At 44.5% G+C, this 18,939-nt stretch overlaps 1 protein-coding gene across 2 annotated transcripts in view; it reads right to left on the bottom strand.

Annotated features, from left to right (window-relative positions):
* Positions 1 to 18,939, bottom strand: part of LOC121540402 (anosmin-1-like) — a 113,227-nt gene that overhangs the window by 14,352 nt on the left and 79,936 nt on the right. For both annotated transcript variants that reach the window (XM_045207669.1, XM_045207668.1), the window contains exons 4-6: positions 12,751 to 12,958; positions 12,391 to 12,575; positions 1,770 to 1,899 (exon numbers count right to left, since the gene is read on the bottom strand). In XM_045207669.1, coding sequence (XP_045063604.1) covers positions 1,770 to 1,899; positions 12,391 to 12,575; positions 12,751 to 12,958 — 523 coding nt within the window. The remainder of the gene's footprint in view (positions 1 to 1,769; positions 1,900 to 12,390; positions 12,576 to 12,750; positions 12,959 to 18,939) is intronic.

Here is an 18,939-nt window from a genome sequence, read left to right as displayed (position 1 = left end):
ATGCTGCAGGTACACCTTTAATAATGGGTCAACTGCTATAGTTGCCGTCACTTTCATTCAATTTCTCAGCTCTTTGTTCAGATAATCAAAGCATGAAAATGACATTGGATCTGGCTGTTTACAAGTCATAATTGAATTGTAGAGTAACTTCAACAAAAGCCTCTGGCTACATTAGGGTATATTACCTTGAAACATACCTCTGTCTCTCATTAAACTACAAGTCTAGCTCTGTCTCTCATTAAGAATGCAATTCCCACATACAGAGATGTTATTCTAATCCACAGGTCTGGGGTACAATGTTAGGGCCATATAGCTTTGATATGGAGTAGCTTTGATTCTGGCCCTGCCTAATCAACATTTTATGAACTGGGAGAATATGCGGTGACACGCAATACAGAGAGGAGAAATAAGGAGGGTTCTGTCCCTACTGAGAGAGTCTGTGTCTTCGTGTGTGTGTTTGTTTTCAGAAAGACCCCCTGTGTACATCAGTCAGGACCTGTCTCTCTGACTGACAGGGGAGTAGGGATCTATGGGGAAACAGTGTGGGTATGACTGTGGTTGTAATCTCAGAGGCGAGCGGCAGTCTTTTGTATCCCCCGTTTTTGTTCCACTGTTTGTTTTGTACCTTTATTAGGTGTTGAACTCTGAGTATCAAAAAAATCTCAAAACACAGTTGTTTTACAATACTAGAGGGGCCTACTATAAAAATAATGTGTCTTTGTGTTTGTAGTTTGGATACTCAATACTAGTGACAATATAGGTCCCTCCATTCCTGACTGTGTGAGGTAAAGAAAGGAGAAACACTCCAACAACAGCAGTTAAGTTAGGACTTATTGGCCTGCAGCCTAACATTATCCGGCCCTACTACACTTATCTCAGAGTGTGTGACAGCGTGCTGCTGAGTGGTGGACACGTCTGACTAGCACTAAGCCCACGAGCCAAGGACAGCCCAGATAGCGTATTTGTCTTTTCCCCTCATGAACTCACTCCAAACATGGGTAATTACTCAAATAAAGGAGTTTGACTGGAGCCATTCCTGGCATTGGATTCCTATTACCTCAGTCTGCTAACCATCCATTTTTGGGCTCCTTCAGAGGGAGAGTGGGTGTGGATGTAAAACATGTCAATCAGCAAATACAGGCACACACACACACACACAATGCAGGCATACACGCGCAAGCATACACACTCACACGCACACACGCACATACACAAACAGGCAAACGCCTCCCTGCAGTCTGGCATTAGGAACGCCCTGTCCTCCAAAACATCAGAGACGAGAGGGATTAATCTCTGAATAAATAAAGTTCCTCCTGTCTGCTGACCTGGGCTAACATCTCATATTCTGTATAGAGGACAGCCAAGACAAGACTGAGCTGCCCGACCTCCTCCTGTGCTCTGAAACCTTTGTTTACTGCAGCTGTGGAAAAGGTTAATTTCTGACAGAACAGAACATCCCTCTCAACGCTTCAAAACACGTAGAACATCTGACAGGCAGCGCAGCCCAGATCACACAAAGACTGAGTACTGTGTGTGTTTGCAGTGTTTGTGCGTGCTTGTGTGTGCATGTGTGAACGTTGTAACAGAATTCACTGGGATAAGCACTTTCAATAAATCACGGAAATCAGTCATAGTGGAGATGCAACATTCATACTTTATGAGAAGGAGGTAGAGGTTAGGCTTGACAAAACTTAGTGAAGAGATACATTGTAGACAGGAAGAGTCTGTTGAAAGGTACTATGAGTGATAGAGATACTCCGTCCCCTTACCTCTGTTTGAGAAGAAGTGTTTGCTGGGGGTGGTGAACCCGCGGGTGCCCTGGCTGTTGATGGCGCTCACCCTAAACTGGTACCACCTGTGGGGAAGGATGTCCTTTAGCAGCACTCGGTCCGCCATCGTCTACAGGGGGCAGAGGTCAGATACTATCACTCCTTATAGACCCTGTTCAAGTTCAAACATTTCAAATGCATCCTTTCTTATTTCCTTTCTCAGATACTATGATTCATAAAGGCCCTGTTCAAACCTTTCAAATGCAATCCTCCTTGCTCAAACGCAGATCAAGTATGCAGACATTTGCGCAGTCTTGCACGAACTGGCACATTTTCTGGCTGGCTCTCGCATTGCCTTCATTGTTGTTTTCCTTACAAATAATAACTTTGGACATGTGTGTATCAAAGTAACTGCCTTATTTTCTGTATATCATGTTGTTGTTTCTACTGTAGGATACAGTAGAACTACAGGCCTACATTTTCCGGTTTGGATGATTTTGTATGCTGTCACTACTTCTGTGAATGTCTGAACATTGCATCCAAAAATAACTTCGTAAGGACTGTGTTTGTGCAACATGTTTTTGTGAAAAAACAGTGTGGCTAGCTCAAATGCTGACTGTTGCGTCAATCGAATCTGGACGTTCTAAATAAGCATTCTAATCACACCGGTTTGAGCGTACGCTGCAGGGTCCACTGTAGAATGATCACACCAGTTTATTGGCACGTGTAAAAAGGTTAAGACTGCATTGTCTGCTTCATATGAAGTCATTTTTACCACTCAATCTCTTATCCTCTTTTCCTATAGTAGTCGCAGCAAGTATCTATAGTATTATTGATCATTATATAATTATTATTATCATCTATATTACATGTGTTATTATCTGAAAGAGGCTTTGGTATTAGCTTGTCTGAGGGGCTGCGCATGTGAGACAGGGCGGGAAACCTGAGGTGTAGGTCCGGTGTATTTGATAGTGACGAACAAAGTGAGAGCGGGGTATGAGCATATTACTTATGCCGACCATGGCTAAAGAAAACGCTGGCATCGTAAATACTCTTTGTTCATTTTTTGAATTCATTTAATTTATTCTCCCCTGGAAAACATAGGCTACAGCGGAAGCAACAGTTGAAGTCGGAATTTACATAAACTTAAGTTGGAGTCATTAAAACTTGTTTTTCAGCCACTCCACAAATGTATTGTTAACAAACTATAGTTTTGGCAAGTCAGTTAGGACTTCTACTTTGTGCATGACAAAAGTAATTTTTCCAACAATTGTTTACAGACAGATTATTTCACTTATAATTCACTGTCTCACAATTCCAGTGGGTCAGAAGTTTACATACACTAAGTTGACTGTGCCTTTAAACAGCTTGGAAAATTCCTGACAATTATGTATTGGCTTTAGAAGCTTCTGATCGGCTAATTGACATCATTTGAGTCAATTGGAGGTGTACCTTAGGATGTATTTCAAGGTCTACCTTCAAACTCAGTGCCTCTTTGCTTGACATCATGGGAAAATCTAAAGAAATCAGCCAAGACCTCTGAAAAAATTGTGTAGACCTCCACAAGTCTGGTTCATCCTTGGGAGCAATTTCCAAATGCCTGAAGGTACCACGTTCATCTGTACAATCAATCAATCCAATTTTATCCTTCTTACATCAGCTAATATCTCGAGTTTACAGAAACCCAGCCTAAAACCCCAAACAGCTAGTAATGCAGGTGTAGAAGCACGGTGGCTAGGAAAACTCCCTAGAAAGGCGAAAGCCTAGGAAGAAACCTAGAGAGGGAACCAGGCTATGAGGGGGTGGCCAGTCCTCTTCTGGCTGTCTTTCGGTGGAGATTATAACAGAACCATGCCAAGATGTTCAAAATTGTTCATGCATATGCTAATAATAAATCAGCGAATAAATCTCAGTTGGCTTTTCATAGTCAGACGCATTAAGAGTTGAAAACAGCAGGTCTGGGACAGTAGGGGTTCCATAACCGCAGGCAGAACAGTTGAAACTGGAATAGCAGCAAGCCAGGCGGACTGGGGACAGCAAGGAGTCACCACGGCCGGTAGTCCCGCATGGTCCTTGGGGCTCAGGTCTCTCAGTTGGCTTTTCACTAGCCGATCATTAAAGAGTTGAAAACAGCAGGTCTGGGACGGTAGGTTTCGAGCTGGCAGAACAGTTGAAACTGGAATAGCAGCAAGGCCAGGCGGACTGGGGACAGAAGGTGTCATCATGCCCGGTAGTCTGACGTATGGTCCTAGGGCTCAGGTTCTCAGAGAAAGAGAGAATTAGAATTAGAGAGAGCATACTTAAATTCACACAGGACACTGGATAAGACAGGAGAAGTACTCCAGGTATAACCAACTAACCCCAGCCCCCCGACAAACAATAGTATGCAAGTATATACACCATGGGACCACGCAGCCATCATACCGCTCAGGAAGGAGACGCGTTCTGTCTCCTAGAGATGAACGTACTTTGCAAATTAATCCAAGAACAACAGAAAAGGACCTTGTGAAGATGCTGGAGGAAACATGTACAAAAATATATACAATTGGGGAAAAAAGTATTTAGTCAGCCACCAATTGTGCAAGTTCTCCCGCTTAAAAAGATGAGAGAGGCCTGTAATTGTCATCATAGGTACACGTCAACTATGACAGACAAAATGAGAAAATAAATTCCAGAAAATCACATTGTAGGAGTTTTTATGAATTTATTTGCAAATTATGGTGGAAAATAAGTATTTGGTCACCTACAAACAAGCAAGATTTCTGGCTCTCACAGACTTGTAACATCTTCTTTAAGAGGCTCCTCTGTCCTCCACTCGTTACCTGTATTAATGGCACCTGTTTGAACTGGTTATCAGTATAAAATACACCTGTCCACAACCTCAAACAGTCACACTCCAAACTCCACTATGGCCAAGACCAAAGAGCTGTCAAAGGACACCAGAAACAAAATTGTAGACCTGCACCAGGCTGGGAAGACTGAATCTGCAATAGGTAAGCAGCTTGGTTTGAAGAAATCAACTGTGGGAGCAATTATTAGGAAATGGAAGACATACAAGACCACTGATAATCTCCCTCGATCTGGGGCTCCACACAGATCTCACCCCGTGGGGTCAGAATGATCACAAGAACGGTGAGCAAAAATCCCAGAACCACACGGGGGGACCTAGTGAATGACCTGCAGAGAGCTGGGACCAAAGTAACAAAGCCTACCATCAGTAAAACACTACGCCGCCAGGGACTCAAATCCTGCAGTGCCAGACGTGTCCCCCTGCTTAAGCCAGTACATGTCCAGGCCCGTCTGAAGTTTGCTAGAGTGCATTTGGTTGATCCAGAAGAGGATTGGGAGAATGTCATACGGTCAGATGAAACCAAAAAATAACTTTTTAGTAAAAACTCAACTCGTCGTGTTTGGAGGACAAAGAATGCTGAGTTGCATCCAAAGAACACCGTACCTACTGTGAAGCATGGGGGTGGAAACATCATGCTTTGGGGCTGTTTTTCTGCAAAGGGACCAGGACGACTGATCTGTGTAAAGGAAAGAATGAATGGGGCCATGTATCGTGAGATTTTGAGTGAAAACCTCCTTCCATCAGCAAGGGCATTGAAGATGAAACGTGGCTGGGTCTTTCAGCATGACAATGATCCCAAACACACTGCCCGGGCAACGAAGGAGTGGCTTCAAGAAGCATTTCAAGGTCCTGGAGTGGCCTAGCCAGTCTCCAGATCTCAACCCCATAGAAAATCTTTGGAGGGAGTTGAAAGTCCGTGTTGCCCAGCGACAGCCCCAAAACATCACTGCTCTAGAGGAGATCTGCATGGAGGAATGGGCCAAAATACCAGCAACAGTGTGTGAAAACCTTGTGAAGACTTACAGAAAACGTTTGACCTGTGTCATTGCCAACAAAGGGTATATAACAAAGTATTGAGAAACTTTTGTTATTGACCAAATACTTATTTTCCACCATAATTTGCAAATAAATTCATAAAAAATCCTACAATGTGATTTTCTGGATTTTTTCTTCTCATTTTGTCTGTCATAGTTGACGTGTACCTATGATGAAAATTACAGGCATCTCTCATCTTTTTAAGTGGGAAAACTTGCACAATTGGTGGCTGACTAAATACTTTCTTCCCCCACTGTATATCCACAGTAAAAACGAGTCCTATATCGACACAACCTGAAAGGCCGCTCAGCAAGGAAGAAGCCACTGCTCCAAAACCTCCATAAAAAAGCCAGAATACGGTTTGCAACTGCACATGGGGACAAAGATCGTACTTTTTGGAGAAATGTCCTCTGGTCTGATGAAACAAAAATAGAACTGCTTGGCCATAATGACCATCGTTATGTTTGGAGGAAAAAGGGGGTCGCTTGGAAGCCGAAGAACCGCATCCCAACCGTGAAGCACGGGGGTGGCAGCATTTCTGTGGGGGTGCTTTGCTGCAGGAGGGACTGGTGCACTTCACAAAATAGATTGCATCATGAGGAAGGAAAATTATGTGGATATATTGAAGCAACATCTCAAGACATCAGTCAGGAAGTTAAAGCTTGGTCGCAAATGGGTCTTCCAAATGGACAATGAGCACACTTCCAAAGTTGTGGCAAAATTGCTTAAGGATAACAAAGTCACGGTATTGGAGTGCCCATCACAAAGCCCTGACCTCAATCCTATAGAAAATGTGTGGGCATAACTGAAAAAGCGTGTTCGAGCAAGGAGGCCTACAAACCTGACTCAGTTACACCAGCTCTGTCAGGAGGAATGGGCCAAAATGCACCCAACTTATTGTGGGAAGCTTGTGGAAGGCTACCCGAAACGTTTGACCCAAGTTAAACAATTTAAAGGCAATGCTACCAAATACTAATTGAGTGTATGTAAACTTCTGACCCACTGGGAATATTAATAAATAAATGATTCTCTCTAATATTATTCTGACATTTCACATTCTTAAAATAAAGTGGTGATCCTAACTGACCTAAGACAGGGAATCTTTACTAGGATTATATGTCAGGAATTGTGAAAAACTGAGTTTAAATGTATTTGGCTAAGGTGTATGTAAACTTCCGACTTCAACTGTATTATCACCACTGGACATGTAGACTACAGACAGCCAGATACCTGCCTCGTTGCCAAGCGAGGAAGATATTTCGCAATCATCAAATGCGGTGAGTATTATGGCTTGGATAGGTTTTAGCCTGGTTGGAGGGGAGTCAGAGCAGGGTGGATCAAGTCATGTAGATTTTTTGATTTTATTGGGATCCCCATTAGCCGAAGCCGATGTGTTTAAGACCAGTTTATTATTAATCACCCATTCTGATTAGAATTTCAGTGAGCTCACTGGCTTTGGGTGCTGACATGTAGAGTGTGGAATCATCTGCATACAAAGTCATTCTAGCTTTGTGTAAGACTAAATCAAATCAAATCAAATTGTATTGGCCACATGCGCCGAATACAACAGGTGTAGACATTACAGTGAAATGCTTGCTTACAGCCCTTATCCAACAATGCATTAATTTTTTTATAAAAAAGTAAAATAAAACAACAACAAAAAAATGTTGAGAAAAAAAGAGCAGAAGTAAAATAAAATAACAGTAGGGAGGCTATATATACAGGGGGGTGCCGGTGCAGAGTCAATGTGCAGGGGCACCAGCTAGTTGAGATAGTTGAGGTAATATGTACATGTAAATAAATAATTATCAGAGTAGCAGCAGCATAAAAATATGAGGTGGGGGTGGGGGTGGGGGGGCAGTGCAAATAGTCCTGGTAGCCATGATTAGCTGTTCAGGAGTCTTATGGCTTGGGGGTAGAAGCTGTTGAGAAGTCTTTTGGACCTACACTTCGGACTCCGGTACCCCTTGCCGTGCGGTAGCAGAGAGAACAGTCTATGACTAGGGTGGCTGGAGTCTTTGACAATTTTGAGGGCCTTCCTCTGACACCGCCTGGTATAGAGGTCCTGGATGGCAGGAAGCTTGGCCCCAGTGATGTACTGGGCCGTACGCACTACCCTCTGTAGTGTCTTGTGGTCGGAGGCCGAGCAGTTGCCATACCAGGCGGTGATGCAACCAGTCAGGATGCTCTCGATGGTGCAGCTGTATAATTTTTTTGAGGATCTGAGGACCCATGCCAAATCTTTTCAGTCTCCTGAGGGGGAGTAGGCTTTGTCGTGCCCTCTTCACGACTGTCTTGGTATGTTTGGACCATGATAGTTTGTTGGTGATGTGGACACCAAGGAACTTGAAGCTCTCAACCTGTTCCACTACAGTCCCATCGATGAGAATGGGGGCGTGCTCAGTCCTCCTATTTTTCCTGTAGTCCACAATCATCTCCTTTGTCTTGGTCACGTTGAGGGAGAGGTTGTTATCCTGGCACCACACGGCCAGGGCTCTGACCTCCTCCCTATAGGCTGTCTCATCGTTGTCGGTGATCAGGCCTACCACTGTTGTGTCGTCGGCAAACTTAATGATGGTTTTGGAATCGTGCCTGGCCATGCAGTCATGGGTGAACAGGGAGTACAAGAGGGGACTGAGCACGCACCCCTGAGGGGCCCCTGTGTTGAGGATCAGCGTGGCAGATGTGTTGTTACGTACACTTACCACCTGGGGGCGGCCCGTCAGGAAGTCCAGGATCCAGTTGCAGAGGGAGGTGTTTAGTCCCAGGATCCTTAGCTTAGTGATGATCTTTGAGGGCACTATGGTGTTGAATGCTGAGCTGTAGTCAATTAATATCATTCTCACGTAGGTGTACCTCTTGTCCAGGTGGGAAAGGGCAGTGTGGAGTGCAATAGAGATTGCATCATCTGTGGATCTGTTGGGGCGGTATGCAAATTGGAGTGGGTCTAGGGTTTCTGGGATAATGGTGTTGATGTGAGCCATGACCAGCCTTTCAAAGCACTTCATGGCTACAGACGTCAGTGCTACGTTTCGGTAGTCATTTAGGAAGGTTATCTTAGTGTCCTTGGGCAAAGGGACTATGGTGGTCTGCTTGAAACATGTTGGTTTTACAGACTCGGTCAGGAACATGTTGAAAATGTCAGTGAAGACATTTGCCAGTTGGTCAGCACATGCTCATAGTACACGTCCTGGTAATCCGTCTGGCCCTGCGGCCTTGTGAATGTTGACCTGCTGAAAAGTCTTACTCACATTGGCTACGGAGAGCGTGATCACATAGTCATCCGGAACAGCTGGTGCTCTCATGCATGCTTCAGTGTTGCTTGCCTCGAAGCGAGCATAGAAGTGGTTTAGCTCGTCTGGAAGTCTTGTGTCACTGGGCAGCTCGCAGCACATTATTTGCCATGAGTGGCAAATAATTTGTAAAAATTGAGAAAGTAACAACTGCCCTGAGGGACACCACACTGTACAAATCTGATGTTAGAGAAGCTTCCATTGAAGAACAGTCTCTGGGTTCTATTGGCTTAATAACCCTCCAACCATGTGATGGCATGTGATGTAAAGCCATAGCAAGTGAGTTTCTTCAATAACAATTTATGATCAATAACATCAAAGGCTGCACTGAAATCTAACAATACAGCTCCAACTATCATCTTATTATCCTTTTTTTTTTTTACCAATCATCTGTCATCTGAGTCAGCGCAGTACAAGTTGAGTGCCCTTGTCTATATTCATGCTGAAAGTCAGTAGTTAACTTGTTCTCTGAAAAATAGCATTGTATTTGGTCAAAAATGTAAGCAACAAAGTGAGGTAGTTTTGCGGGTGATCAGATTGAATGGTGTGTGCATGTAATCAGCTATATTGTATGCAGAGACCGTGGCATGAGTGAGGCGAGGTTGTAGAGATAATGGGTTATCATAAACTATGGAGCTAGACAGGATTATCTAGGTTTATGCTTTGGCGTCATCTAGGGCTGAATGTTACGTGGACCAGTTATTGCTCTCCTTCCAAAACGTGGTTACATTTGTATAAACTTCAAGTATTACTAACTAAATATTCCTAGGAAAAATATATCTGCAGTAGCAGCCAGCTTATGAAACAGGTTTGGCTAAAGGTTGTTGGCTAGGGAAAATATGATTTTGAAAAGTTTGATTGAAATTGATTACAAATCAAGGAATAACAAATGTTGATTACATACTTTTCTTCTGTTTTATTTCTGGAATGGAGCCCAGGAGTCAAACAAAGTATTTCATTTCAGGTAAACAAACACATCTTAGAATTCTATCTTTTTTAAAACATATTTCCCCAATCCCCCCTCACCCACCATGCATCAAACACCTCAAGTCATATATTTCAATACATTTTACAATATTACATGTAAAAAAACATCAGCATAAAGCAACAACTATCCCCCTCAGATTCTACTCTTATCAGTCATTGGTCATAGGTCAATAGACAGGTCATAGGTCAATAAGCTATTCCTGTCAGCCACTATAGGCCTATTTTCCACTCAGTAGTGCATGAGGGTATGGTACTCGCCACAGCAAGGGACTGCACACAAGGCTGTGTTAGAAGGCTCGCACATGTACTTGGTCATCTTCCTTTGTTTTGGTCGCTGGTTGATGATAGACAAACCTTGCAATACCTCGTTGTGCTTTTCCCTTGCAGGGTGGTCTGAAGTGGCGTCTAATGAGGCGTAGAGGATTGTCAGATGCAGGTCGGCCCCCAGTGGATGGACAATGAGGAGTGCGGTGGTCCTCAAGGAGCCGCCACATCAGGTTTATCCTGTACTGCTGGTACGAGATCACCTGTCTTGTGACCTGCCGGTGGACAATGTGGCCGTTGAGGAGAGCTATGTCTATTAGGTGGAGAAATTGCTTCTTGTACCATTTGAGGGACTATTTGGCACACTCAACAAAACTGTCCTGCTGTCCACTTTGTCAACTGCTCCCATCTTCTTGTTGTACTACAAGACACAGTCTGGCTTCATTTTCCTCTCTTCGGTGACATAGTTCAGTTTTCCTGTGTCCGACATTTTGGATGTGTGCAAAGTGGACAGAACATGGGCATCGTGTTTGTCGTGCCAATTCACTGCCCTGTTGGTTTGGAATTCCTCCTCCCCATTGCTCATTTTCTTTTTGAATATTGGCACCCCTTCCTGTGGGATCTTACTGTGCCACAGGCTCCTGTGTTCTCCCTCAAACCGTACTGGAAAAGGGTAGGGCTACTGTACCAGTTGTCCACAAATACATTGTGCCCCTTTCCGAGGTAAGGCTGCAGCATGGTGATCACCACTGATCCAGATATGCCAAGACCCTCAAAATGCCATACTGTATCTGTGGTGGCACTGGTGTAGATGATCAAGTCCTGTACATATCCTGTCAGACAGTCACATAAAAGTAAAAACTTGACTCCAAATCTGTGGCGCTTTGATGGGATGAATTGGCGGAATGCAAGCCTCCTTTTCCAAACCATGAGAGACTCACCAATGAACAAGTCCTTGTGAGGCACAAACACTCTTCTAAATGCCCTGGTCAAAGCTGCCCAGGACATTCCTAATTTTGTGAAGGGGGTCAGCGAGGTTGGCAGTACCGTTGTTCACAAAGTGGAGCGCTCTCAGCAAGACAAGGAAGCGGTCCTGGGAGAAAAGGGTTGAGAGAAAAGGGGTCTGCACCATGGGGTCAGTGGTCCAGTAGTCCCTCACAGAACCTTTCCTCACTAGCCCAATCATTGCACCTTGACTAGGAAGGTCCAGTGTGTGTGCATAGAGTCAGTGCAAGAGAGTTAGTGCAAAAAAGGGTCAATGCAGGTAGACATTTGATTAGCTATTTAGCAGTCTTGTTTATCAGTCTTATGTCTTGGGGGTAGAAGCTGTTTAGGGTCCTGTTGGTTCCAGATTTGGTGCACTGGTACCGCTTGCCGTGCGGTAGCAGAGAGAACAGTCAAGGGCTTGGGTGGTTTGAGTCAGATTTTTTTGGGGGCCTTCCTCTGACACCGCCTGCTTTAGAGGTTCTGGATGGCAGGGAACTCTGCCCCAGTGATGTACTAAGCTGTACTGACCACACTCTGTAGCGCCTTGTGGTCGGGTTCCTTGTAGTTGCCGTACCAAGCGGAGATGCAGCCGATCAAGATGCTCTCAATTTGGCAGCTGTATAACTTTTTGAGAATCTGAGGGACCATGCCAAATCTTTTCAGCCTAATGAGGGGGAAGAAGCGCTGACGTTCCCTCTTCACAACTGTGTGGGTGTGTGTGGATCATGTTAATTCTTTAGTGATGTGGACACGGAGGAACTTGAAGCTCTCGACCCGCTCTACCATAGCCCCATCAATGTGGATGGGGGTGTGCTCTCCCCTCCGTTTCCTGTAGTCCACGATCAGCTCTTTTGTCTTGCTGACATTGAGGGAGATGTTGTTGTCCTGGCACCACACTGCCAGGTCTATGACTTTGTCCCTATAGGCTACCTCATCGCTGTCAGGAAGTCCAGGATCCAGTTGTAGAGGGAGGTGTTCAGTTTAAGGGTCCTGAGCTTGGTGATGAGCTTGGAGTGGACTATGTTGTTGACTAGTACCTTGATGAAGGCTTTAGTGCTAAAATTAGTTGGTTTTCAGTAATAAAGAGACATATACAGTTCCACAAGTGTCTGAATATCTTTGGAGGATCCAGTTTGGGCCTCACTTCATGCACTTTGAGTTAAAAAGCTAATTAAAGGTCGTAGTGGGAGGTCGGGCTGGTTACCATGAAGACGGTGTGCCAGGGCGAAGCATCATCCTCGTTGGGGTGTATCCCGTGGTTCCACCTGCGTTGCAGGATGTAGAGGACCGGCTCAATGGTCACGTTGAACCTTGACATCCATCTGACCTCCAGCTGACCCGGCTGGTCCTCCAGGAACGACATGTCCTTCCTGGGCTTCAGAGGTACACCTGGGACAGGTGAGGAGAACACTGAGTAAAAGCACAGGTAGGTATACACCTTTTTGCTTTTACTTGTCATAGAGGTGATGAAGAACAAAGGCTAGTTACTGCTACTGACACACAGCACATGGTTCAGTCAGATGCATGTATTTTTGTCTTAACACAGACCTATAGTAAGACGCACCTTTATAGAGATTGGCTGGAGCCTGGCAGGTGTGTCCGCAGCCATTGGAGCAGCACTTCGTGGAGGCGGAGCAGTGTTTGTCATTGGAGCAGCTCTCCACGCAGGCGGCAGTGAATCCTGTGGCTCGCTGGGGAGGGGGGCAGTCCCCCTGCTTCCCTGACCTCAGAGACATCAGGAACTCCGAACTGGTCACACACTCATGATGCTTCTGATGGAGGGACAGGGGAAGGAGGAATGGAGAGGGGTAGTAAGCGAGGGACAATAAGGGGACAGAGAAAGAAGAAAGGAGAGACAGTGAGTGCTTGGTTTGTTATCAAAGAGATTCTCTGGTACTTTTGTATACTTTTTCGCCAATAGTTCTGAAAGTAGTGCTCACGAGCCAAAAGTGGTCCCCGAGAATTGCATACCATGTTACATATGTGCAGATACAGTGGATGTACACCCTGTCATTGCTCTCTCTTGCTCTGCTGTGTGTGCATCTTGCTAGCAGTCACTCAAATGCCGAGGGGCTGAACCTCATTGGCTGGAACTCTAATTGCTAGGGGGCTGGCCCAAGTGGGGGAAAATGTAGGGAAAATGGCGCTGCAAAGCTTCCAGTAAACAGTCACTTTCAAACTATGGATTTCGTGGCTAATCGAGGTAAGACAGTAATTCTGCTCATAGATTATGCATGTACGAACTACACATGGACACATCCAGCCTAAAGTGGGAGGTTTAAAAAATACTTACTAGTCGCCAAAGTTCCGGAGTATGTCTTTAATTACATTGACTTTCATGTCAATTTCAGACAACGTATAGTATGGTATGCTCTATGCATACCTTATTGCGAGAGGTAGAAAGACTGAATTGAGAGAGGGAACGTAAAAGTCAGAGTAGTTGAAGGCATCCATCCAGTGTGCGTGCGTGTGTGTAACACACCATTTGACTGTAAACACTAGGTTTAGCTAATAGACCTCAATTATCCTCTATTATTTTGTTTCTCTGTCAGTATCTCTCCTCCGACAATCCAGAAACCACCCTTCATGTCCAGGGATAAAAGTCTATCATAACTACACTAGAGGAGGGATACGCTTTGAAAATAATCATTTGGGGCTACCACTACCCTCCTAGAGGCACAGAGGGGCACACAGAGCAGACATGGGCAGTAGTCTGGGAGGGTGGAGGGGCTGAAAGGAGCAGACATGCCCAGTATTCTGGGAGGGTGGAGGGGCTGAAAGGAGCAGACATGCCCAGTATTCTGGGAGGGTGGAGGGGCTGAAAGGAGCAGACATGCCCAGCAGTCTGGGAGGGTGGAGGGGCTGAAAGGTGCAGACATGCCCAGTAGTCTGGGAGGGTGGAGGAGCTGAAAGGAGCAGACATGCCCAGTAGTCTGGGAGGGTGGAGGGGCTAAAAGGAGAAGACATGCCCAGTAGTCTGGGAGGGTGGAGGGGCTGAAAGGAGCAGACATGCCCAGTAGTCTGGGAGGGTGGAGGGGCTGAAAGGAGCAGACATGCCCAGTAGTCTGGGAGGGTGGAGGGGCTGAAAGGAGCAGACATGCCCAGTAGTCTGGGAGGGTGGAGGGGCTGAAAGGAGCAGACATGCCCAGTAGTCTGGGAGGGTGGAGGGGCTGAAAGGTGCAACCTTTATGTCTGGTATGACTTTTGACTTTCTGAGTTTCAAGTTATCTAATGGACAGGATGAGCTGTCTATACCAATCAGTTGTTAGGCCTTGGTCTTGAACGTGACAAGAAATCAACATCCACTAGCATCCACCAGAGAAATATGTGTCTACAGGTGTCCTCGCCCAGTTAGTGACCATTGCCCAGTTTTTTTGTGCTAGAGATATGAGAATACAAAAATCTAAGCCTCATGTCATTACAAAGAGGGACTTTAAAAAACTTAATTGAACAGGCTTATTTTACATGATCTTTATTTTAGTGACCTTGATTGTATTTCAGCTATCCCTGAACCTGATTTAGGTTTCAGCCTCTTTGCAGATATCTTCAATAGTATTTGGGATATTCATGCTCCCTTCACAAAATGAAGGGTTAAAGGTAGACTCCTGGTACACTCTGGATTTATCAGAAGTAATTCATAAAAGAGATGATGCTTGGGTGAAGGCCAGGGACACCGGACTGGCAAGCTTTTAAGCAAGTGAGGAATCCTTGTGTAAAACAAATCAGAAAGGCTAAATCTGCTTATTATGTAACTGCTCTTTTAAACTGAACAAAAATATAAAGGCAACATGCAACAATTTCAACGATTTTACTGAGTTACAGTTCATATAAGGAAATCGGACAATTGGAATAAATTCATTAGGCCCAAATCTATGGATTTCACATGACTGGGGAGCCAAGCCCAGTCAATCAGAATGAGTTTTTCCCCACAAAAGGGCTTTATTACCGGATGTGGAGGTCCTGGGCTGGCGTGGTTACATGTGGTATGCAGTTGTGAGGCCGGTTGGACGCACTGCCAAATTCTCTAAAATGACATTGGAGGCGGCTTATGGTAGAGAAATGAACATTTAATTATCTGGCAACAGCTCTGGTGGACAATCCTGCAGTCAGCATGCCAATTGCACGCTCCTTCAAAACTTGAGACATTTGTGGCATTGTGTTGTGTGACAAAACTACACATTTTAGAGTGTCCTTTTATTGTCCCCTGCACAAGGTGCACCGGTGTAATGATCACGCTGTTTAATCAACTTCTTGATATGCCACACCTGTCAGGTGGATGGATTACCTTGGCAAAGGAGAAATGCTCACTAACAGGGATGTAAACAAATTTGTGCACAATATTTTTGAGAAATATGCTTTTCGTGCATATGGAACATTTCTGGGATCTTTTATTTCAGCTCATGAAACATGGGACCAAAACCTTACATGTTGTGTTTATATTTTTGTTCAGTACAGATTGTAATGGGAGTCCGGCAAAATTTGAATCCCTGAAGGGTTCTACTTCCTCCTCTCTGCCACAACAAATTAATTCAGACAAACATTCCATCATTGATGCATTTAATCACCATTTTATTTCAGCGGGCTATCTGTTTCAAAGAACTTCTAAGCCTATTCACAATGATATTGGGCTGGATACTGAAAGGGGAAACTTGCTGAATGATCAGAGAAATGATAGTCAAAGCCTTTCTTTTAGGCTATTTACAGACAATGAAGTCCTGGATGCTTTGCTAGCAATAGACAGAAATCCACAGGTGCCGACAAATTGGATCCTGGTCTGCTTAAGTGTGCAGCACCCATCATTGTTGGCTCAATAACCCACATTTTTTATTTAACATTGTTATCAGGAAATATTCCAAAATATGGAAATCAGCTCTTGTACTGCCACTCCATAAGGATTGGGTTAGTAGTGATCTTAATAATTATCGCCCCATTTCAAGGCTTCCTTGTCTAGCTAAGATTCTCGAATCCTTGGTAATGTACAACTGCTCTTTTTTATCTAAGAAATATAATTTGAATCAATCAGGGTTTAGGCCTAGGCATAGCACTATTACAACCATTTTAGTTGTTAATGATCTTGTCAATGCTTTAGACACTAAAATGATATGTGCTGATTTGTTTGTGGACCTGTCTGTGATGAGTACTGATATACGAAGAGGCAGGACGCAGACGCAGGAATTAACAAGGTCAATGTTTACTTAATAATGAGAAAGAGAATAACAAAGAGAGTGTAAACGACACGACGCTTAACAATCACACACAACACTACTGAACAGTCCAGGGCTAAATAGGGGTGGTGATGAGATGATGAGGTGCAGGTGCGCTGGAGGTGATTAGGGTGCGTTGGGTTTCCAGTCCGGTGTTGCCGAGGTGGTGCGCTCAGACCGGTGGCTCAGTAGACCGGCGAATCAGAGCGCCGGATGGGAGCAACGGGAGGAGACGTGACACTTTCAAAAGCTTTTGATACTGTTGATCATGCTATTTTTGTGTCAGAACTCAGGCCATCGTGAAGTCAGAATTTCTTGAAGTATATAAAGGTGTACCACAGGGGTCGATTTTGGGACCTGTTCTCTTCACTATTTAAATAAACACCATTGGTCAATCTGTTAAAAATGGTTAACTTTATTTATATACGGATTATACTATTATTTATGCTATTGCCCCAACTGTTGATCTGGCTGTGTCAAAACTACATTTGGATTTATATGGATTTGACGTTTAAAAACATATAGATGAGCTGGTTAAGAAGCTAAGATTTAAAGTTACATAAACAGATCGTGCCTTTCTCGAAGCAGTAGGAAGCAGATTTTTAAGTGTAACCTTTTCATCTGTTCTTGATTATGGCGATATTATTTATCAAAGTGCAGCTGCTTCTACTCTTAAACCTTTGGATGCCATCTACCATAGTGCCCTTCGTTTTGTTACAGGTGACAGTTTTGATACTCATCCCTGTATCCTGTATGAAAACGTTGGCTGGACTTCGCTAAAGACCCGTAGATCTCTACATTACTCCCTTTTTGTTTAGAAGGCCCTACTTCATAAACTTCTGTCTTATCTAACTTTGCTGTTCAAGTATAGACACCTGAGTTGCCTAACCCGTTCACAGGATTAACTCTTGAGGTTCCTAGGGTCTCCACCGAGCTAGGTAAATCTGCTTTTAATTTTAATGCACCGTATTGCTGGAACAAAATTCTAAATAAATTTCATCTTGATGTTCTGGTGCCGTTCAGGCAATTTAAAGGATTGATTGGGGATACATTTGTGGATGAATGTAAATGTTTTTTGTGGTGATTTGTGATGATTTATTTGTGCTTACCATGACTGTGTTTTTGTATTCTAATGTGTGTGTGTATATATATATATATATATATATATATATATATATATATATATATATATATATATATATATATATATATAAACTCAGCAAAAAAAGAAACGTCCCTTTTTCAGGACAAATAACTCAACATATCTTCATTGTAAAGGGTTTAAACACTGTTTCCCATGCTTGTTCAATTAACCATAAACAATTAATGAACATGCACCTGTGGAACGGTCGTTCAGAGACTAACAGCTTACAGATGGTAGGCAATTAAGGTCACATTTATGACAACTTAGGACACTAAAGAGGCCTTTCTACTGACTCTGAAAAACACCAAAAGAAAGATGCCAAGGGTCCCTGCTCAACCGCGTGAACGTGCCTTAGGCATGCTGCAAGGAGGCATGAGGACTGCATATGTGGCCAGGGCAATAAATTGCAATGTCCGTACTGTGAGACGCCTAAGACAGCGCTACAGGGAGACAGGACGGACAGCTGATCGTCCTCGCAGTGGCAGACCACGTGTAACAACACCTGCACAGGATCGGTACATCCGAACATCACACCTGCGGAACAGGTGCAGGATGGCAACAACAACTGCCCGAGTTACACCAGGAACACACAATCCCTCCATCAGTGCTCAGACTGTCCGCAATAGGCTGAGAGAGGCTGGACTGAGGGCTTGTAGGCCTGTTGTAAGGCAGGTCCTCACCAGACATCACCGGCAACAACGTCGCCTATGGGCACAAACCCATCGTCGCTGGACCAGACAGGACTGGCAAATATTGCTCTTCACTGACGAGTCACGATTTTGTCTCACCAGGGGTGATGGTTGGATTGGCGTTCATCGTCGAAGGAATGAGCGTTACACCGAGGCCTGTACTCTGGAGTGGGATCGATTTGGAGGTGGAGGATCCGTCATGGTCTGGGGCGGTGTGTCACAGCATCATCAAACTGAGCTTGTTGTCATTGCAGGCAATCTCAACGCTGTGCGTTACAGGGAAGACATCTCCTTCCTCATGTGGTACCCTTCCTGCAGGCTCATCCTGACATGACCCTCCAGCATGACAATGCCACCAGCCATACTGCTCGTTCTGTGCGTGATTTCCTACAAGCACAAATGTCAGTGTTCTGCCATGGCCAGCGAAGAGCCCGGATCTCAATCCCATTGAGCACGTCTGGGACCTGTTGGATCGGAGGGTGAGGGCTAGGGCCATTCCCCCCAGAAATGTCCGGGAACTTGCAGGTGCCTTGGTGGAAGAGTGGGGTAACATCTCACAGCAAGAACTGGCAAATCTGGTGCAGTCCATGAGGAGGAGATGCACTGCAGTACTTAATGCAGCTGGTGGCCACACCAGATACTGACTGTTACTTTTGATTTTGACCCCCCCTTTGTTCAGGAACACATTATTCAATTTCTGTTAGTCACATGTCTGT

The sequence above is a fragment of the Coregonus clupeaformis genome, chromosome 26, assembly GCF_020615455.1.
Source record: "Coregonus clupeaformis isolate EN_2021a chromosome 26, ASM2061545v1, whole genome shotgun sequence".
Lineage (NCBI taxonomy): Eukaryota > Metazoa > Chordata > Actinopteri > Salmoniformes > Salmonidae > Coregonus > Coregonus clupeaformis.
This window is presented reverse-complemented; position numbering and strand designations above follow the sequence as displayed.